This window comes from Lycium ferocissimum, chromosome 9 (assembly GCF_029784015.1).
Source record: "Lycium ferocissimum isolate CSIRO_LF1 chromosome 9, AGI_CSIRO_Lferr_CH_V1, whole genome shotgun sequence".
Taxonomy (NCBI): Eukaryota; Viridiplantae; Streptophyta; class Magnoliopsida; order Solanales; family Solanaceae; genus Lycium; species Lycium ferocissimum.
The window spans coordinates 25,990,639-26,013,342 of record NC_081350.1 but is presented as its reverse complement, the minus strand read 5'-3'; the positions used below and the strand labels follow the sequence as shown (position 1 = coordinate 26,013,342).

Here is a 22,704-nt window from a genome sequence, read left to right as displayed (position 1 = left end):
CTTCTTAGAATAATGAAAATTTTCCCATCAGATTAAACATAATTAAAGAAAAGAAGCAGGAGTCACATAATCTATTCTTTTGACTTCTTAGGATAATGAAAATCTTCCCACAAGATTATACCATGTAACAACCTACCATTTACAGCAAAATGGCCCAAAGTGATGGATTTTATAAAATCTTTTCCAATGGAATTTACATTTAATATCTTTTGCTTTGACTTCTCTATAAATACAATTGTTGTGAAGATGGTTTTCACATAGGAAAAATTATCATATAGTCACTAAAGTATTAGTATCTAAAGAAGATGAATTCTCTTTCCTTCAAAGTGATCTTGTTGTTCACCTTGTTGCTCATTTGTAAAGGTTAGTTCAAGATTCTTTTTTTTTTTTTTTTTTTTTTTTTTTTAAAGTAAATGGTCTCTCTGGTTTCCTACTTCCTATGTTATTCCAAAAAATTTACTCCATTCCGTTTTACTTTATCTGTCGTATTTGAGTTCACACATAGTTTAATTAAAAAAAATGAAGATTTTTGAAATAATGATCTTCAATTATTTGTGTTGTTATAAAACTATTGGAATGCATGGTCTTAAACATGTCCTAATAGTTGTGTGCCTATAAAACGTGTCATTCTTTTATTGAAACGGACTAATAAGAAAATGTCAAACATAGCAAAACTGAACGAGTCAATTCAAGTTATGGTATGTACAAATTAATACTTATTTGGCATCAATTTCTCCTTTTTCATTATATTGATGAACATGAATATTCCCTTTGGTTCCTACTTCCTACATTATTCCAAAAATTCTCCATTCTGTTTTACTTTATCTGTTGTAGTTTGAGTACTTCAGACAAAGTTTAATGAAAAAAATGAAGACTTTTGAAATTACCTGCTTCAATTGTTTGTGTTATAATATATATAGGAGTATGTATATTCCCTTTTAATTAATGAATTATGAATTTTGGGAAACAGGTAATGCAGGATCCACATATCCTTGCCAGACTCCAGCAGATTGCAAGGTTAATTGTGGGGAAGATGGGACAAAACTTTGTCAAGCTAATACTTGCATCTGCCAAAAATGCACTGCTTTCTTCCCTCCTAGTCCAGCTGATGAATCTTTTGTAACCCAAGACAACTAGTACAGTGTTACAAATGTATTATTGAAATTTAAAGTTTAATGAGGGTGTACCCTCATACAAATATATGGAAACAATTTTATCTTACTATTTAGCATATCCGTATTTTTGTCCGAATCATAGACAGTTCCTGAAAGTTATTTGAATTTTTAATTTCATTTAGACACTTAGACTAAAGGTTCGACCTATTTAATAACCTAAGTCGTCAAGAAAAGTGTATATTGAACACACATAACAACTTGAAGAAAGGTGATAAAATGCGTGAGGCTCACCTGTCATTGACATGGAAAATACAACCAATAGGAAAATGACACATCATTAAAGAGAAAAAAGTCAAATCTGAACCATGAATTTTTTAAGAAAAAGGTATGCTTTGCTAGCCACGATTTACTTCATATGGCTTCATTCTTGTTTAATTTGCTTCTTTTGTTACTCCATATTGTTTATGATTCCTAAATTTGGACTAAAAGGTACCGAGCCTACGTACAAGGTTAACCCATTTTTTTTTTTCTACTAGCGACGACTTTAAACATAAGATGCACCGGGACATCCTAGGTAAATTCTACATTGGTAAAATACGAGACAAATATTTGATATATAAGAAAATAAGTCTCAGATCGTAACGTCACGTTTTAAAACCGTATAGATCTAGATTCAAAGTAGACAATACTACTAGTGGATTTGGCTATTACTCTTCTCTTCCTACTAGTGTTGATTGCATACACAAAAGTGCATAATAAATATAAAATACACAAGGTGCATTAAATCTAATTAGTGGATATCGCCATTAGCTAGGTTTAACCAATTAAAAGAAAAGATTAAACACCGGCTATGGATATTTACCCAATCTCTAGTCTCCATCCACGTTGTTCTACCTTTGGTAAGCAGAACAAGCCAACAAATCAATGGTAAAAACTTACCCACAGTGGATTTACACCAATCAATGCCACTTATAATGGTTAAATGATTTAAATCATCAATTAGAATTGATTTTTTTCTACAGATATACAAATCTTCTCTTAATTTTTTCCTTTTTTTCTGAGATTCTCTTAAATGTTACGTACATCGAGAATATGAAGAATTTTCATATTATCACCAAATTAAGTGACGATACGCGCATTGTGTATCTTACAGATACAGTAGAATAAAAACTTGTGGATCCTAATCACATATCACATATATAAAGTAATTACAAATTAAGGGAAAGTTTTTAGTGATTGCTTTATGAGTATCATTGCACTGATTTGACATTTCAGAGACTAGCATAATTATAGAGTTCAATTCTCTATACAATATACAAAGGTTCTGATTATAGTCTTTAGATGGGCAAATTTCATATATGGTCATTCAAGTATACCAAATTACTTGCTAAAGTCACTTACGTCTATTTTATATCAAATAAAGTCATTTAAGTTAGACCATTTTATCCACAAAGTCATTATAACTAGAAAACTAAAGGTATAATTTCGTAACACTCACTTCCCTTGTGATTTATAACATTACACTTGCAGTTCTATTTTAATTTTTTTAACAAATATTATAACTTGAATTATTATTAATATAAAAATTTGTGATTTTGACAAATTTTTCCTTTACGATATATTATTTTGTTTAATTAATTTTGTAAACCTATCGCCGTTATTTTTTTTTTATTCTTACCTTGTGACAATGATAATACGTAAGTCTAGAAATTATATATGCAGGTAGAACAAAAACATAAATAGCATTTTCTTAACGTTAGCCATCCATTTCCTGTTATTAGTTATTCTACAAGAAGAAAAAAAAAGTTCCTTAGCTTCGCTCAAATTTTTCCTATTATTTTGCTCGTTAATAACTAAGTTGATCATGTCTCAATACATCAACATTGCATAAGAATTCTCCAATGGCTCTATAATTAATTTTAACTCCTCGTAAAACATATGGTTTGGTAGCTATGTTTAGCATGTGCTCTCCGTGCAAGAGCACTTACGATTCCGCCACGGCAATTCCACCACCCATAGTATGATTTAACTAAGTTTTTGTTTATAAAAATTGTGATTGACAAAAAAAAAATTGCGATTTGACTAATGGGTACACAAAAATTAATTAAACCAAAGAAATAAATTAAAAGGATAAATTTTTCAAACACAACTTTTATTAATAATAATCAAGTTAAAATAGTTGCTAAAAAATGTAGCGTAATACACAAGGAAAATTATTGTTACGAAATCAAACTTGAAGGGGATTTATGAAATTATGCCTTTAGTTTCTGTTGAAGAGTATTGTAAATAAGCTACAAGGGTAGTTTAGTCATTTCTGTAATGTGGATTAGTTAGTTAAGTATGTTAGGTAATTACCTATAAATAGGACATTACATTGTATTGGGTATTCAACTTTGAGATTTTGATTCGGAGTCACGGTTAATTTCAATGACCCGATGTAAGTGGAACAACTATAATTTCGTTTCAATTGAAAGGTAGTGAAAATTACACAAAACGGAGTAAATCTATGAAACTTGCATTGTTAGGAAGAAATAAGATAGGGTTCGTTAATGGAAAATGTAAGAAGGAAAACTATCCTGAAAGTTTGTGGGATCAGTGGGAACGTGTGAATGCTATAGTATTGTCCTGGCTTATGAATGTTGTAGATATTCATCAAATAGGTGGTATTATATATGCTACTGATTCACAAGCTTTGTGGGATGATTTGAAAGAGAGATTCGAAAAAATAGATGATCAAGGTCATTTAACACACATCAGGAAATTGCTACTGCAGTTCAAGGAACTCAATCTGTGTCTGCTTATTACTCTAAATTGAAAGAATTATAGAATGAGTTTGAGTCTATGGTACCTATACCAGGGTGTAACTGTGATAAGTCAAAAGAGTTTGTTCAATATGTGCATAGACAAAAACTCTATCAGTTTCTCATGGGCCTGAATGAGTCCTATTCTCAAGCAAGAAGTCACATCTTGTTGCAAAATTCTCTTCCGAGTGTGAACCAAGCTTACTCTATGATATTAAGTGATGAAAACCAAAGAGCTATAACTAGTTCAAACAACTCTCTTTGGTTTACTTGGTTCAAGTTCTGGTAAGAATCTGGGAATGAGTGAAAATGAAGCTATAGCAATGTACTCTAGAGCTGGAAACCAAGGTCAGAAGTTCAAAAAGAGATTCAATCCAAACTATAATCCTAATGCCTTTTGTGATCATTGTAAGTTTAAAGGGCATTACGAGGTTGATTGCTATAAGCTAGTGGGATATCCTCCAGATCATCCCAAAGATAATCAAGGAGATGGAAGGTTCACTTAAAGTGAAAATAAATTTCATCAGTTTGATAACAGGTTCAGGGCAAAGTATGGTAGAGGAGGTGGACAAAGTGCACATACAACTCATAATGCAGTTGTTGAACAGCAGAATCAGAATATGAGTATCTCAGATGTGAACACTGGATATCAGATGATGATGAATTTCAATTAACATTACAATCAATATCAACCAAGTGATGGTGTTCCTCTACAAAGAATAATGCTCGGTTTCAAAGAACTGAAGGCCCTACAACACTCACACCTTCTCAGTCTGCTGAAATTTGCAAAATGATGGAGCAAAGTCAACTTGGTGGACAACCATCTCAATCCAGCAATATCACTCATTCTACAAACATGATAGGTACATGTAGTGCTCTGCTAGTCTCACAAAATCCAAAAGAATGGATCATAGACTCAGGGGCTACAGATTATATGACTTCAGACTTAGAAACATTAGAAAAATTTACTTTGACTAAACCTGAAATTGATAAGAAGGTAATACTCCCTAATGGTGAGGTTACTCATGTTAAACAAACAGGTACAAGTGTTATATCATCTAGGAGCAATATTCATAATGTGTTATACATACCTGAGTTTAAATTCAATCTGTTGTCAGTGTCAAAATTAACCAGACAACTGAATTGCTTAGTTAAGTTTTATCCTGATTTTTGTGTTTTCCAGGATCTCTTCACTGGGAAGGTGAAGGAGATTGGTAAGAAAAATGATGGTCTCTACTATCTCATAAGGTCAAAACTCAGGCTTACTAAGGAACAAATACTTGGTTATGGTCTGTACTCTACTAGTGAAACTGTTAAAGATGAAGACCTTAGTTTGTGGCATAAAAGAATGGGTCATGTGTCATCTAGTATTTTACACAAACTGTTTCCTACTACAATGTCTAGTATTACAAATTTACTAAATAAATGCACAGTATGTCCTTGTGCTAGGCAAACTAGATTGTCATTCCCTAAGAGTACTACTACTAGTTCCAGGATGTTTGAACTTGTGCATATGGATGTATGGGGACCATATAAGACTGCTACTTTTGATGGTTGTAAATCCTTCTTAACTGTTGTAGATGATTTTTCAAGATTTACTTGGGTCTTTCTACTAAGATTGAAGTCTAATGTATTTGTGCATATAAAGAATTTCCCGACTCTTATCAGAAATCAATATGATCTAATGGTCAAGACCATAAGAACTGATAATGGCAGAGGATTTGTCAGTTCTATGTATTATGACCTGTTTACCAATCTAGACTGTCTAGAGTCAATAATCAAGACAAAAGTTGCATTACAAGAAGCCTTCAAGATGAAGGACTTAGGTGAGTTGAAATATTTTCTGGGAATTGAGTTTGCAAGATCAGAAAAAGGAATCCTAATGTATCAAAGAAAGTATGCATTAGAGTTAATATCAGAATCTAGACTCAGTCTTTGCTAAACCTGCAAGTACTCCCATAGACACAAAGGTGAAGCTTACCACTAGAGAATATGATCAATATGTCAAGGAAATCAGAAATCAGGAAGGTGAAGGACATGAACAAAGATCAGACTACAAAGAAGATGAATTACTTGAAGATCAAGGAAGTTATCAAAGACTAATAGGAAAGTTATTATACTTAACAGTTACAAGACCTGATATTGCCTACAGTGTACAGACTTTAAGTCAGTTTTTACAACAACCAAAAAGATCACATATGGAAGCTGCATTAAGAATAGTAAGGTATGTGAAAACTCAACCTGGACAAGGAATTCTAATGTCAAGCACCAGGAAAGACATAGTTACAACATTTTGTGATGTTGATTGGGCAGCCTACTCATTCTCAAGAAAATCAGTGACAGGGTTTATGATAAAGCTGGGAGAATCACTTATTTCATGGAAATCCAAGAAACAAACAACTATTTCAAGAAGCTCGGCTGAAGCTGAGTACAGAAGCATTGCAACTACAGTGGCAGAATTGACATGGCTAACAGGATTAATCAAGGATTTAGGGGTACAAATACAGTGATAGCAAAGCAGCCATTCAGATAGCAGCCAATCCTGTGTTCCATGAAAGAATTAAAATACATAGAGATTGACTGCCATTTCATAAGGGAAAAAATTTAGCAAGGAATGATCAAAACTGAGTACATACACACAACTGAGCAGCCTGCAGATATGTTTACAAAAGGGTTGAACAGAGTTCAACATGAATATCTAGTTTCCAAGCTAGGATTACTCAACATTTTCATGGCTCCTAGCTTGAGGAGAAGTGTTGAAGAGTATTGTAAATAAGCTAAAAGGGTGGTTTAGTCATTTCTGTAATGTGGATTAGTTAATTAAGTATGTTGGATAATTACCTATAAATAGGACATTACATTGTATTGGGTACTCAACTTTTATTCAATGAAACTAACGGCTACTTCTTCTTCTCCATTTCATCTCTTCTTCTTCATTATGATTCTACTCTAAATTGATCGATTCACTCACAATTTCAGTTTCCAGCTATAATGACTTTGTGGATAAAGTGATCTAACTTGAGTGATTTTATTGATACAAAATAAACATAAATGACTTTAGCAAGTAATTTACTATACTTGAATGAACATATATGAAATTATCCCTCTTTAGATAGGACAGTTTATAATGTTTTCACCAAGTATCGTATCGAAGACATGAGTGTGCTTTCACTTAAGTTAATCCATTTATTCACTTTCTTGCTCCTTTGGATAGGTTGGTCCAGAATTTTTCATAGTATAGCGGAATATTTTCAATTCATTTAATTTTCATATACTCCTTCTATCTCAGTATGCGTCAAATAATTTTGTAGTCTTTTATAAATTTGTTCTTAATTTTATATTCTTTTTACAAATTTTTTTTTTTCCATAAGAGATTTGAAAATAACACAAAACAAAATAAAATGAAAAGGTCATTTTCTTCTATTAAAAAATTGTAAGTGGCAATAAGTAATCATTTCCTCCATTGGTCTTTATTTGACAAGTTATTATTTGGAGAATTATTGAATGAGCTTTTCTTTGATTGCGACTTTTTCATATCTTAGTTTAAATATTTTGAATTGTCAATTATTGTGACTTATAATACCATTTATGTAGTTTTTAAATTTTATTCAAAAAACTTGAAGATTCTATATATATCCGAATTCATATTGACAATAAGATAGTTTGACCCTCATACTCTGAATCGTGTCAGATATTCAATAGATGATGGAAAATTTTACTTTCTTTGCACATTGGCCATTTTTTGACTAATTTTTACTTGAGAAATATAACAAAAAGTGATACTATGAATAAAACAACACATGTTTGAGTCAACGCCGCACCATAGTCGCCCCACCTTCTTCTTCTGATGCTGATCAATCTTTTGTAAGCCAAAAATGCATAAATCTCACGATTCCAATTGTAAAAAGTAGTATGGATATAGTGACCCTCATAAGTCATAGAAATAATATTGCAAGAGAGATTTTATCTTGTAGTTTAGCATGGATTTTTTTTTTTTCCCAATGCAATCAATGTCCTCTTAGGTAGAAGTTACTACAAGTCTTGCAACTCCTAGTATCTTGTAGAGATTTGGTGCAAGTATTTTCAAGGAATAATGACAACCACGAGTGAAGGTGTAGAAGGTATAAAAAGCTTATGATAGTATTAAATTTCTCTGAATATGTTAGACCTCATCTCTGTGGAGATTAAAGCCTCATTTGCTTGCACTTAATGAAGATTTGAATCAATTAATTACTCTGGTTTCAGTCATTAAGTCTGTCAGCTTTTTAATCGATCTGAATGATTAATATCATGTTAAAATGACATTTCATCACTACTCCATCCACTTTCATCGCTAACTGCCACTGTCCACCACCCGTGAGGGGGCATATCGATAATATAATTAAGTAAATAAAAATGTATTCTCTCGATCAACTTAAAATGAGGAAACTCCGAAAGATGTTTCACTTGGATATTTGCAATAAGTAACACAACAAGAAAAGAAATCAATCAACTGCTCCTCAAAGATTGGTTATATGAATTCTCTGTATCAATTTCACTCTAATCATGCTCATTTCATTTCAGTACTACTGGACTAGTCACATTTATCCTATACTGACATACATGTCTCCCACCAAATTAAGGGATAGAAAAAAATATATTTGGAAAATTTTGTTTGAAATTAATGTGAACCATCAAGTTCTACCAGCAACAAAGGCCAATTGAAGCTCGAAAATTTCTTTAAGATTAGACGCTCGACAAAATGTTCTGTTAACTGTTTTCCTCTACTAAAAAACCCTCAGTCCATAACGGTTGCCTCAATTGACGTCAAGTGGTTGATATTATTCTTCCCTGGCAAAAACTTCTTGATTCAAGTAGGCAGGTTTTTTTTGTTGTTGCGCGTCCAAAGACTTTTGCTCTTCTTGGCATCTATGCACGAGGTCTTGATGTTTCAGTAGAAGCCAACATCAATAAGACTGTAAGCAGCAGATTTCTTTAACCCCTTTATATGAACAATGTCCCTCAACTCTCCAGCTTCCTTCCAGCTTCCAGTAGCAACATATATATTGGATAATGCAAGATGATACCCAACATTCTCAGGTTCCAACGAAAAGAGTATATTTGCTACTTCTTTCCCCAATTGAAGATCACCATGATAATTGCAGGCACTCAGCAAAGCACCCCAGATCCCTGGATCAGGTGGGGTCGGAAGCTCTTTGATAAAATTATACGCCTCGTGCAGCCTCCCTGATCGCCCTAACATATCAACCGTGCAGACATGATGCTCAGTGGAAGGATGAACTCCAAACTCATCAAGCATACGATTGTAATACCAGTAGCCTTGGTCAACAAGCCCTGTGTGGCTGCAAGCTGTTAATAAGTTGATAAATGTGACTTTTGATGGAGTAAGTCCCAAATCAATCATATCATGAAAGATGTCGATTGCTTTCTGACCATTGCTGTGGAAACCATATGCAGAAATCATTGAATTCCAAGCTGCAATAGATCTCTCTGCTGAACTCTGAAACACTTTAAGAGCAATGTCTAACCTCCCACAACTGCTATACATATCCACAAGAGCAGCTGATACAAAAGCATTTTGGTAAAAACCAGATCTTATGACGTGTGCATGGATCTGTTTCCCATGTCTAATAATTCCAAGTTGCCGACAAGCTGAAAGAACGGTAGCCATGGTGATCTCATCTGGTTCAAACTCAAGCAAACGGAAAAATTCCATTGCATCTTTAGAACTTTTATTCTGAGCTAAAGCAGATATCATGCAGTTCCAAGAGCATAAGTTACGATAAAAGCAAAGTTCAAACACTGATCTTGCACTTTCCACGTCACTCAATTTTCCATACATAGTAACAAGAGCATTATGCACACGAATATCTTGACCAGCTGAGGTCTTTAAAGCTAGGGCATGAATTGACTTTCCTTCAAATTTTAATTCAAGATTTCCACAAGCTGATATGACATTGACTAGAGTGATAGTATCATGGATGATATTTGATTTGAGTCTCATTAACTTGAAAGCATTTAAAGCTTTCCAGAAATGGCCATTCTGTGTGCATCCCGAAATCACAGTATTCCAGCTATCTACATCAGCAGTATAAGCTATCTCCTCCAGCAATTTGAAAGAAGCTACTAGATCTCCGCAAGAAATGTACATGTACATCAACGAATTTACTAGGATTATATTATTTACAAATCCCAACTTCACCTCCCATGAATGGATCAACCTTCCGAATCGAATTGAGTTAGGAGAATCACAAGCAGGAAGAATTCCCAGAAGAGTTGACAGGCTACATTTCGAGTTCCCACTCCGGAATTCATTAAGCAACGACTGAGCTTCTCTACAACGGCCATTCTGGGAATACCCAGAGATTATGGTATTCCATGAAACTAGATCTTTCTTTGGCATATTTAAGAAAAGCTGCTCAGCGTCCTTGGTCCTTTCGCAGTTAAAATACATATCCATAAGGGCATTCATCACCGACAGTTCTGCTCCCATCTCTCTCCGGATGGTAAATCCGTGAATAGCTTTCCCTTCTCTCAATAGCATGAATTCTGAAACTAACGGAACAATAGAAATCAATGTCACAGCATCCGGTTCTACGGTCCTTGTGAGCTGCATTTCATAAAGAGCATCAAATGCATCACTGATTTTTCCATTCAAAGCGAATCCGCTTATCATAGAATTCCATGTTATAATATCCTTATACTCCATTTTATTAAAGATATATTCAGCAGCATCAACGTCCCCAGATTGGGAATACAATGAAATGAGAGAATTCGCCACTGAAAGGTGGCGGCTTTCCTCAGATCCTAGCTTTATACCCCATCCATGAATAGCATGACCACAACTAAACTCATCTAAACACGCAGAGGCAGCAATAGCACACGAAAGACTCACACTATCAGCACCCTTGTCCAAATTAACCATCTGCTTGAAGTACAACAAAGACTTCTCAGGACGACCATTATAGACACAACCACTAATAACTGAATTCCAAGAAACAAAATCTTTACATTCTATTTCGTGAAACACACACTCCGACGAGCTCAAATTACTACATTTCGCGTAAAAATCAATCAGAGCATTTCCCAAAATCGTATCCGAAAGCAGTCCCATTTTCATACTTAAACAATGAACAACCAATCCCTTTCTCAAATCTCTCATGTTAGACAAGGCAGAAATGACAATAACAAGCGTGGCAGAATCGAAAAACTGCTTTCCTTCATTCACCATTTCAGTAAAGAAATTCACTGCAAGTCCAAAAGATTTGTTCTTTATGCATGCTGTCATGATAGCATTCCATGTTACCACATCTTTACTTATAATTTCATCAAACAGGGTCAATGAAGAGCTAAAATTTTTGGTTCTTGAGTATATAATGAGGAGAGTAGTTATAGTGGGCAAATAAGCAAGCATGCCTACTTTAAGCGCTAAGCCATGTACTTGTGAAGCACTTAAGGTATCAGGCTTTTCTTTAACGATGTTAACAAGCTCAAATATTTCATGCCCTTTTACATTCTTGAAATCTTGATCTCTTCTTTGTGGCATTTTGTCAAACAATTGGGAGGCATGGGAAGTGTAAGCAAAAACTTGGGTCCTTCCATATGTAATAAAAAAGCAATTGTTGGGCAAAAGGGGTTTTTGGTATTGCAAAGGTGGTACATGTTGAGATATTTTGTTTGGTAATGATTGGCAAAAGAAAAGAGCTTTATATTTATATTTATAGTTGGACAGTTTTTTCATGTTATGCTCATTTCAGTTTCTTAATAGATGTTCTTTGCAAATTGGAAAGTTAACATGTTTTTTGCTGGCTATTAACTGCAGTTGGTGTTTTGCCTCTTTGGCAAGGTTGAGTTTTTAACAATGCGTTCTAGGTTCATGTTTGGTTTGCTATTTACAAGGGAAATAGTATTGCATAAGATAAAATTGGGAAGACCCAAATTTGCTCCTTTTACCATGCCAAACGACTTTCAAAATAACGTGGGGGTGGGGGAGGGGAGATGTGCTGGTGTTGGAAGAAGAAGTAAAGATGAGGAGTTAAAATCGGCGGTGAGATAACATATGTTCACCCCACTAAAATATCAGTATCTCGTGGCTTTATACATTCACCTTCAATAACTTTAATGAAGAAGAAGCATATTTGAACCACTTAAGATAATATTGAGAATGTTTTTGTTGGGAAAGTATAATTGGTCCTTCTCTAGAGGGTGAATTTGACTATTTTTCCTATCAACAAGAAAAAATCGAACCACCAAAGATTATGATGGGGCCGTGAGAATTAAGTCAGTCGTTTATAAGAGGCTTTATCCCCCAAAGTAGAATTTTTTGGCACGAATTTAAATTAGTCGGGTCGTGAAGTATGTATCACCATTAGGGAATTTTTTTTTTTTAAAAAAAAAAAAAGGGATAGAGCTTCTTTTAATTTTCCTTTGAATAGTTGAAAAGGAAAATTTTGTTAGCCATGCTAGGAGATATGTATTATCATCGAAATATTATTGTTATTTATAGTATTCTAAATGGCAAAAGTATTTCTATATGCAAACACATGTCATATATCTATTTGGTTTGGTGTAAACACTCGGTGCAGTAAATTTTTACTGTGGCGCATGATGTTCTTGAAACATAAAGGCAGATAGCCCCAATGCCAAATGCATGAGACAAGTGCCTATATATTGAAGCAATGCTTGTTAATCTCAATTTTGCCTTTAAAACATTGTTGTTTCAATACAAATAGGCAAAAATCTTGCGAGAAATAATAAAGTAGATCAAATATACCTTTTTATATTGTGGTGTAATAAGTTTGAAAAAGTTTTTGTTCTTTCAACTTTAAAGTAGACATTTTTATGAGATGGGCTAAATTGAAGATTCTTCTTTCCCCCCTGTTTGCCATGGTTTGAACAGTTGATTTGTTTCAACTTTTAACATTATCAACCCCTCTGCATTAGCAGTTTGACTGTTGTCGAACTCATCAATGATAAAAGGTTGGCTGTCATCTTTACTCGGATCAAAATTATACACTTCATTATTTTGTACTTTCTAATGTTTGAATAATCAAAAAATTTTGCTTGTACACAAAAAAGCACATATATTCTATCCTAATGAAGGACTAATCCTTCATACCAACCCTATAGATTCAAAAGTACATTCTCTATGAAACAATGGTACATCCCTCTTGAATTGCAATGTGTTATAGAGACACTGGAGTAGAATTTTTCACAGTTCTCTGAGGGTAATACTAATGGAGTCCCACCCGACGGTCGAGAAGCCTTACCAAGGGGGGTGATCGTCTTGGGTAGAGTTGGGAGGTGCTGCTTTCCAACCAGGTTTCTCATCCCAATACATATCATAGTAAATGTGACCTGGTGTGTGATCCTCCACACAACACCATATGCCTACATACCTCTTCACACGATTCCTGAATCGTTCTTCCCTTGTCTGTTACAAATTCAGTACACATTATTCTCCATTTTCATTTCATGGAAGACTATACATAAAGAATGAATGAGAGGGAGGGTGTTGATATTACCTTGTCGGTAAAACCATCAAAGGCATCTTGCATTGATGAGAATTGGATTACTTTCACATCCTCAAACTTGGAGAATGCCGTCTTCAACTGTTTATATCAAACCCAAGTTTAGAAGTTAAATGACTATTTCTATCTGATGACAATGAGCTTTTAAAGCTCGACGTTATAGAAGACAATAAAGTAGTAATAGAGCCTTCCACTTCCAAGGAAGAAGTTGAGTCACCAAGGGGTAAAAGTGGGAAAACCTCTGTTGGACCCAGGGGAAGGGTATTTGGGGGATGGGGTTCGACGGGGCAGAGAGAAACGGAAAGAGAAAAATCAGAATTACCGTTTCTTCCGTACTATGTTTGGGAAGTTTGAGAGCCCCACTTTGACTCGTAATGTTAACCTGACAGCCCGGTGACCCTTCTTGGCACAGACGTACATTAAGCCATGACTTTTTCACCTGAAAGAATAACAAGAGAGGATTAATCTCTGAATTATATGATGCGAGCTTTTAGAGTAAACAAGGTATGAAACTAATGGAACACCTCTTGTGGCATTGATGGATTTTCAAATAATGAGTACTCCCTGATACTGATCCCAGGTCCAAACTCCTCATTTGGCATTTCCTTCAACATCACATTAATCTGTACAAAGAGAAAATCAAGAACGGTGAGAAATTCCAAGCAGCAGGGAGATTCATCAGTACTATCTCATCTTTGACCTTTCGATAACTTCTAAACAGTGAATTAGAATGAACTTGAAAATTGTCACATATCAAAACACAATGAACACGGGATGTTTCGTGCACCAGGCTATCCTTTACAAGAACACGATGAACCTTCATTAACCTTTGGTTATTTTGGCTGATTTTAAATATTGATCAAAGCAGATATGATTTGCTAATCTCCGACAAAACATATTTTACAGTATCCATGAAATTGAGCCTATAGAAACTAAAACAGTCCTAAAGAGAAACTGATTACGTTCATGATTTTCTGAACTATTGACATATTTGCGTTACTTCTTTGACTTCTAATTACAAAGACAAAGGTATTAAAACTCCAGAAACACCACAAACACATCTCATAGTGATCCCACAAGTAAAAAAGAATGTGAAAGTAATTTTTAGGCTATCGCACATAACAGTCTTTTGCGTTAGTTATTTCTTTACTTTATTCACTATTTTCTTGTCATCGGGTGAGGACATCTAACTATTAACAGTTTAAGAAAAATGAAATATGTACCTCAAAAACATGATCGAGAGGACAAACAAAAGGTGGCCTTGTCAAAGAACCCGGCAGAATACCAGGATGTCCAAACCACAACCTATCCAACCTGCACCATAGTGGGGGCATTACCTAAAATCACAAAGGACAACATAAATCAAATTTGGGAAAACATATTGTAATTTATTGTGTGGAGTATACGTATAAAAGACAATCTTTTATCTTCTTATCTTATAGCTCACTATACATGGCAGGAATATATGAAGCATGTGAAATAATAAGTAAATGATCAGGGTTAGTATCTCACCAAGGTACGATTCAGCACCGAAGCAACAGCAAGTGCAGTCCTTATTTGTTTCATCTAAGGAATAATAATTCAATTAAGAAATGCAAGAAAGTCCGTGAAAAAACAGTAGAACAGGGTTGGCTACTGCTTACCTGATAATTAACAAGAGCAAAGTGTGTATCTATGGAATGCTCTCCACCCAGTAGCAAGTTCTTGGGGATTGCCGGCTTAAAAGTCAAAAGCCCTCCTGCACAAAGGATTAATTAACACACACCAAAGCACACTTATTTATTACAAAAAACTAATACTAAATAAGTTACAGTTCATTGTTGGTAAATTTATTATGAAGCAGGATATACTTCCAATAAACCCTGATCTCGATCTAGTTAAACATGATTTAAGACACAATTACTTCTTTCAATCTTACTTCTTTCAACATTAAGGGGCAAAATTTGTATGGAAGCTCACTTGTCCACGTGTTTTTTTTTTTTTGGGATAAGGTGAAGGTTAGCTCACTTGTCCAAGCTTCATTTTCAAGATTGGAAAGTGTATCAACTTCTAAGCCAAAAAGAACCCGATTCATGATCAAATTTTGCATAAAATTAAAGACAAGTTGCACTTCGATCAAAATATGTTGTATTGTACTAAAGTTGAAAAAGTATAATAGTATAAGATGTGTCTAAGATGAACTTAATTGGAGCAGCATAGTAAGTGAGGATTCATAGCCCATCCCAACTTGCTTGGAATTGAGGTATAGTTGTTGTTGTAAAAAAGATTAAGTCTAACTGCAGCTGTCCTGTCAGATAATATCTAATAAGTTATGTTTGTTCATGATTTTTGACAACTTCCATCATCTTGATCCGTATGGGATTTAGGGAGGCCAGGTGGGAAATAGACGACTTCACTTTTTAGACGACTTAACTTTTTCTACAAGTTACAATAGTTAGAAGGTCCAATAAGCAGGCATAGAAGATGCAAAAGCAAGAAAGAGTATCTCCGAGGTAGACTTGCAACTTGCAACTTGCAAGCAAGAAAGGAGATAAAAATGTGAATGCTGAGCCACTGCTGAAAATATAAACAAAAAGGAGAATAGAATGCTAATAGGGGTAAAGTAGGAGAAACCTGGTGGATTATAGTATTCGGGTGGATCATAGAACACCATGGCTTCACGTAATCGGTGACGCTTTCCTTCAGTCCCAGCATATTGGAATGTTGTATGTACAGCATAAGGTTCCAATCTTAAATGTTGAAACGAAGACTGCAACAGCAAAAGGAGCATAAGAAATGAGAAATTAGGGAAGATTAACATTTTCATCAAGCAAGTAAACAGGAATTTGATATCAGGATGATAAAAGAAATATAATCTGCAAAGTAAGGAATTACCTGGACGAAATAGGTATGCCCGCTACAAAAAATACTTGCGGGGAGAAGACCAAGCTTGAGATTGCCATCATAAGCATAGACGAGCCCACTGTCATCATCAACAGAAGGTCCCAACTGTCTGTGCACAAGTTCATTGAAACCGTTCTGATCCCATATCTTGTCGTCAGCTAAAAGCATTTCTTTCCATTCTCTGGCCAGTTTCTTTGAGGACTCAGTAGCCCGCCAGTGGAAGATTCCAATATTATAAGCAGCGCCAACTATGCAAGGAAGACATAAACTTCTTATTTAACAAAATTACTGATGAAGACGTCCTAATGCCCAATGATAAAGGAAAACCAACAGGTCTGCAAACCACAGATACATTAAACAACTACTGACTATTGAACGACCCTTCAACGATAGCAGTAACTATGATGTGTCAGGAGAAATGAAGTATCTGCAGACTGCCGAGACCCGTTAACACCTAATGTTAATCGTACTAAGATTTTTTTAGGTAGAAGTTCAATTCTCTATTTTCTTAAGAAAGGGGTCCGGTTCTCTAACTCCATGTATATGTGGCTTCGCCCCACCAATAGACTTTCCCACAGAGAAATAAATAAATTCACAGGTTAGAAGAAAGACTAAAAGAGAGCATAGAGTAGGAGGACGATATGGCCTACCAAAAAATGTTTTAAGAGAAAAAATGTAGTCCTCCTTTAAAATGTGTAGACAAACACTTATCTTTCACAGCTAATAAGATATGAATCACATGCTAATAATCCACTTTAAAATACACGTGTTTCAGATTTCACTCAAGGTAATAGCAATGAAGAGGAGAAGGCGTGGACAGTAAGAACACCCTTTTTTTTTTTTTTTTTTTTTAGGTAAAGGTAACCAGTAAGAACACACTTTAGAGAAAAGCAGAACACAGATGTTCTCCATCACAAGTAACACCCACGTGATCAGTGAGCTCCATCAAACCTAAAATATAACCTTAAGCCAAGAATGAAAATGTCTTGATACCAACCCTATCTCCTATATAACAAATATAGATGTTACTGATATTAAAGGATGACATAAGAATAATCTGAAGTTATATGGTGATTCACCATCCTGTGAAAAGATTTGTTTCCATCAAAGTCTTACCTTCTTGCCACATGTCCAATCTGTCATCGGTAACTGTTGGTACAGTTTGATCGGTAGAGGTCAATACATCTGCTTCAGGGAAACGTGCAATATAAGGAAGAGGATTCTGTTCATTGAACATATCATGCAGAATTTGGCATTAGAATTGGCAAGGTGAAGAAGAATACAAAAAATTAAAATAAAAAGAAAGCGAAACAAGAATTCCCTAAAGCACCTAGAGAAAGATAGCCGCTATGCAGTCAATAACTTAACAGCAAGAAAATATAAAAGGATGCAACAATAGGAACAATAAAGATAATTTGTTCATGTTTACAAAGCTTTGCAGTGTTCAATGTTTTATATATTCTTACTTCATCTGCAGGGTTAATGGACTTACAACTAAAATACTGATGAGCTCTTTCGAATTGGTCTGCTCAAATCTTCATACAATAAAGGAAAGGTGGTACATTCAAGGTATCAGTGTTCTTTTCCAATTAAATGGTGGAGATTTTTTTTTTTCTTTCATAGATATATTATGGTAGAGTATTATCAGTTGATCTTCATGAATAATAGGTGTTCATCATGATTTCATGTGGTGCCTGAGGCAATGTCATAATCATGTTTCACCTAATGATATTCAGTGCAACTCCTTAACTACTTTTTTGCTTTTTGTCCCACTCCAAGAATGAAATCCTGTCATTTCGAACTCAAAAATATTCTCTTTTTTTATGCACCTACCCTGAAATCTTCAAACTGAAGTACTCCAGCCATCTACTTAACCAATTAACAACTCATAATAAGACCTAAAGTTTCAATTATCAAGAAGTTCTCAAATATCAGCTAGATTTCAAAAGACGGGTGAGTAGATAAGAAAAGCATTACGTTTAACCACACCAATTAACCAGTCATAAAAAATCTTAAATTTTCTATCAATCACCAGAAATTCTGAAAAGTCAGCTGGTTTCAAAAGACAAGGAGTCGATGGACAAATCATTACCTTTAACCACACCATATCGGTATCACACATTAGGAGTTCAAAGCCAAAAGGTAAGATAGAATCAATGAGTACAACTTTCTCTCTCCCCATTTTGTGAAATGTTGGTGACCCCCATCCAACATCTACAGTGCTCATATGGCTACCCATATCAAAAGCTGGTACTCCTTTCCAATAAAGCGCCTCTAATAGCTTTGTGTCCATTGCACCTGACAATAAAAACCTTGGTGGTTTTCTCAGTATTCAAATAATCAAATATTACTCTCTATACCAACAGACAAATATATGCATCACTTACCCACGAGAAGGTTTTCAACACCCATATCTGTCAAATGTTTAACCCACGTCAAGATAAAATCCATGAAAGCATAGTTACCAAAGGTCACAACTACAACATTGTCTATAACTCTTTCCTGAACAAGTTCTTTTGATAATTTGAAAGTTTCTAAATCTGGCATCTTTGAACCCGCAGGGGGAACTCTCCAAATTGGCTTCAATAATTTGCTTGGAAGCTGGGAATTGACTGCTGTTGAATCACCATCTGCTTGTACACGAGAAATATTTGACGCTTGACCAGAAGGTTCTGCTTTTGCATCTGGAACAGAAATTCATTGCTTTTATTTTCTTTTGTACGGAATAAAGAACTAAAAATAAGCAAACGATGGGAAGAAGGAAGAAATGTAGATAAAAACTCATTTTAAACATATCTCACACAGACAAAATACGCACATGTTGACGGGAAGGTAAATTCAAGCTACAGCAAAATTTAGGCATTCTTGACGGCTTCTGGAGAGAAGGATTCTCCAGAAACCTCAGTCATATGATTGGCAGTCACCTGTCCAATAAACTCTAAGAATGAACTTCAAAGTTAATCAACTAAGCAAGCATTCTAGCCATTACCGTTGTAGAAATGCGGATGATGGCTGGACGACAATCGCTGCTAGAGAACCGCAATTTAAAGCAAGCCAAACTAATATAAAGCAAGGAATGAAATGCTCAAACCGATAGGCTCCAAATGTATATACAAATTTGGAATCTATTAGGAACCAAACAGTGTTGGAAGTCAAAATTGACGAGACAGACTTGGCATTTTTCATACCCGAGTCCAACTAATATGACAAAAAGCCAACGCAAAACTAAGATAGGTGAAGATAAAAGGAACCAACACTCCATACTCATTAGTGAAACAGTGACATAAATCAGTCACCACAAAGCTCAAAATTTAAGCACCAAAAGCTACTGGATACAAAAGTCAATCCAAGCCAATACATTCTCCTTCCAATACAAACATAAAACACCATCCCGATGTTCCATTTGTTGATCCAATTTGCATCCAAGTCGTCCTTATTTCTTTATATTCAGCTCCACAATTTCAAATAATTTGATATCATATTTCAAGATATTCGTATCACGACTAGTTCTCTTCAACATTAGAAACCAGGAAAAAGAATATTGCTTATGACTTACAAACTTCAGAATCTAATAAAAATAGAAAAGAACACTCTTTTCTCAAGACATAACCAGTGTATTCACAAATTTCGTAAACCATTACTAGATTAAAAAGTCAGTGCAAAAATGCAAACTTTTTTTTTTTTCCTCTAGACAACCCAATACACATTAACAAATGCAAACAAACAACAACACCAACATACCCAGTGTAATCCCACAAGGTGGGGTCTGCGTAGGTTAGGATGTACGCAGACCTTATCCCTACATCGTGTGGAGGTAGAGAGGCAATGCATATACCCCAAATGCATATATCTATTTCTTAAGTACAATAAATCACCAACCAACAAGAAAAAAAAAAAAGGAAACCTTCCATTAAAGAAACCTCAAAATCTTATAAAGTCATTCTTAAGACATAAGCATCCAATTAACAAAGTCAAATATAAAGAGACATACTGCATAGAAAAGAATAAAACCCAAAGTATTAAATGCAATAATGTGTATAGTTGAAATAGTAACCTGAAGAAGTAGCTGAAGGAGCAATGGAAAGAGAAAAGTTGGTGGAATGAGGAGAAGAATAAATAGCTGAAAACACATAAACAGAAGAGAATACTATTCCGATCAAAACTGTAGCATAGATCGTCATAAACAATGGCTTGGAATTTGCCATTTCTTTAAATGGGTTCTCCCAAGCCATCTTTATTCACTTCAAAATCCCCCCAAACTCGTTATTTATTCCATATTTGATGAAACAAAAAAATACCCAGATGAGAAAACAGAGCAAATAATTTATTTTTGAATTTTTCAGAATTTTTTTGTGAGTTTATTGGAGCTTCAAGTAGTGATTTAGCATACTAGTGTGGCGGCCTTCAAAGGGTGGGGGGAAAGTCAACTGCCACCTAAGTTGTCTGAAATCGGAATCTGTGAAGGAAAATTTAATTTATTTATTTATTTGAAAAATTACATACAAATTGATTAATTAAGTAGTGAATAATTGGATTAAGTAGAAATCGTGCTGCGAGTTGGAGTAGGACTTGGATCGGTGGATTTTTGTGTACTTTTGATTATTATGACAGTGACAGATAATTAATAAAGAAAGAAAAAGATTAATTTTATTTATTTCTTATGTTCTTAATTACTATTTGGAAAAAATTGACCATGGCCTAGTGGTACTAATGAGACTTTTCTTTTCTCATTGTTTTTTTTTTTTTTTTTTTTTTTTGGCCTAAAGAGATGATGAAACTGTCATAGGGAGAAAGAGCAAAGCAATTTGGTGTGTGAAACAAATAGGAAAAAGAAAAAAATTATGGAAAGCAAAGTCATTTGGTATGTGATAGATGAAATTAATTAATGTAATCCAAACTTTTTCTGGAAAAGTAATAAAGGATTTGAATGATACTACTTGGATTAAAGAGTAACAATCCATTAACTATAAATTGCATAATTTGTCACAACAAAAGAATTGTTCGAGAGAATACTTAGTCGAAGGCTTAGGCATTGGCAACTAATGTGTCGACCCACCTAGCTCGTCATTGTTGAGTATGATAGAAGAATAACGCTTGAGATCAAGATCACAAAATTCGAACAGGAATATAAATGAAAGAGATTAGAGGAGGGAAAACTACTTCATCTTGATAATTAGCCCCAAAACAAGGTAATTCTTTAGCTAACATTTGTTAGATTATTCAAACAAATGTTACTTAGGGGATCATATTTTAATATAAGATAATCATTAGATCCTAACTTTACCACATAATTGTATCATTCTCAAACTTTGAAAGCCCTTCTTTTAAGTGTTTGCTAAGTGCTCATTTAAACTAACAAAATCAATTGTCATGAGTTTAAATTGAACTTTCTCACAGATGAAATGACGATTAATTTTAATACAGTTAGTCATTATCTTGAAAATCGGGTTGGACGAAATGTATATTGTGTTGTCTGATTGTCATAATATATATATATATTTCATTTGTCTCCCTCTTCCAAGCTTTACCTCCGCAAGCTGTTGATTCAACCACATAAACTCACATATTGTCACATAATTTGGTACTCAGCTTCTGTAAAACATAGCCACTACGTTTTTGCTTATTTTCACCATGATGTCAAGTTTATGTCAAATCAAGAGCCCAAGACTTTTCTAACCCAAAAATAAATTTTTGGAACCAAACTAACCCGTTAAAAAAAAAAAAAAAAAAAAAAGAATCAAAATGGCTTTCCACGCACGTAACGTGCGTGAAAGGACCAAAGTGTACATTTAAAGTTTTGGTCCTTTCACGCACAGAATCTGTGCGTGAAACCCTCCCCCGAGGCACCCCAACCTTTCTTTGGAAATCAAACTCCAAATTAAGCTTTTTTCCATACTTTGACCGAAAATTAGTCATGTTTCAAAACACCGGAATATAAATATTTTATATAGAACTTAATATTTTTTTTAATGTACAATAATATCGACTCATTACATCAAGTATACATATACATATAGATCGTCGTTTTACGGGTTGTAAAGTGTTCTGAAGTAAGTTTGAAAACTTGTTATACATATAAATTTAGATCGTCGTTATAGGGTTCTAATTAATATAGAACGTCGCACGAGTTATTATTAATCGACAATAAATACTAAAATAATTACTTATCATTAAAAAAATAATACCCAAAAATATATATAATATTAACATAAAATGTACATTTTATTTACAAATATACAATCTCCTAAGGCCTAAGGATCCTCCTAACCCCACCACCCTCACTATCACCAGGATCCTCTCTCCTCCTCTTAATAACAAAATGATTTATGGCATGATCATCCTTTTTTCCCTTCTTCAGGCCCCGGGTGAAAATAT

The 22,704-nt window shown here is 34.5% G+C and overlaps 3 protein-coding genes and 1 long non-coding RNA gene across 4 annotated transcripts; 2 read left to right on the top strand and 2 right to left on the bottom strand.

Annotated features, from left to right (window-relative positions):
• Positions 1–219: 219 nt before the first annotated feature.
• Positions 220–1,231, top strand: LOC132069348 (uncharacterized). The gene is made up of 2 exons (XR_009417756.1): positions 220–363; positions 971–1,231. It is a non-coding gene; the product is annotated as an uncharacterized LOC132069348 (long non-coding RNA).
• A 2,390-nt stretch (positions 1,232–3,621) lies between these two features.
• LOC132031724 (uncharacterized) lies at positions 3,622–4,205 on the top strand. Its single transcript, XM_059421650.1, has 2 exons — positions 3,622–3,853; positions 3,973–4,205. Exons 1-2 carry the CDS (start codon positions 3,622–3,624, stop codon positions 4,203–4,205), a joined length of 465 nt encoding a protein of 154 aa, XP_059277633.1.
• Positions 4,206–8,796: 4,591 nt separating this feature from the next.
• On the bottom strand, positions 8,797–11,937 carry LOC132030025 (pentatricopeptide repeat-containing protein At4g19220, mitochondrial). The gene has a single exon (XM_059419491.1). It carries the CDS (start codon positions 11,655–11,657, stop codon positions 8,847–8,849), a length of 2,811 nt encoding a protein of 936 aa, XP_059275474.1. The 5' UTR covers positions 11,658–11,937; the 3' UTR covers positions 8,797–8,846.
• Positions 11,938–12,882: 945 nt separating this feature from the next.
• Positions 12,883–20,820, bottom strand: LOC132030024 (arabinosyltransferase XEG113). The gene is made up of 13 exons (XM_059419490.1): positions 20,384–20,820; positions 18,717–19,013; positions 18,422–18,627; positions 17,446–17,551; positions 16,321–16,577; positions 16,060–16,195; positions 15,090–15,184; positions 14,959–15,012; positions 14,670–14,783; positions 13,971–14,069; positions 13,769–13,885; positions 13,441–13,527; positions 12,883–13,349 (listed from the first exon to the last, which is right to left on the bottom strand). The coding sequence occupies exons 1-13, from the start codon at positions 20,559–20,561 to the stop codon at positions 13,182–13,184; spliced, it is 1,914 nt and encodes a 637-aa protein (XP_059275473.1). The 5' UTR covers positions 20,562–20,820; the 3' UTR covers positions 12,883–13,181.
• Between the last annotated feature and the right edge of the window lie 1,884 nt (positions 20,821–22,704).

Bases quoted from the DNA above. Each gene is read 5' to 3' on its own strand.
- LOC132031724 (XM_059421650.1), top strand. From the start codon at position 3,622: ATGAAACTTGCATTGTTAGGAAGAAATAAGATAGGGTTCGTTAATGGA. The intron at 3,854-3,972 runs GTCATTTAACAC...TACCTATACCAG, and splicing joins CGAAAAAATAGATGATCAAG to GGTGTAACTGTGATAAGTCA.
- LOC132030025 (XM_059419491.1), bottom strand. From the start codon at position 11,657: ATGAAAAAACTGTCCAACTATAAATATAAATATAAAGCTCTTTTCTTT.
- LOC132030024 (XM_059419490.1), bottom strand. From the start codon at position 20,561: ATGGCTTGGGAGAACCCATTTAAAGAAATGGCAAATTCCAAGCCATTG. The intron at 17,552-18,421 runs GTAATGATTTGT...TTCAATGAACAG, and splicing joins CCGATATGGTGTGGTTAAAG to AATCCTCTTCCTTATATTGC. The intron at 14,784-14,958 runs GTGAGATACTAA...TTGTGATTTTAG, and splicing joins CGGTGCTGAATCGTACCTTG to GTAATGCCCCCACTATGGTG.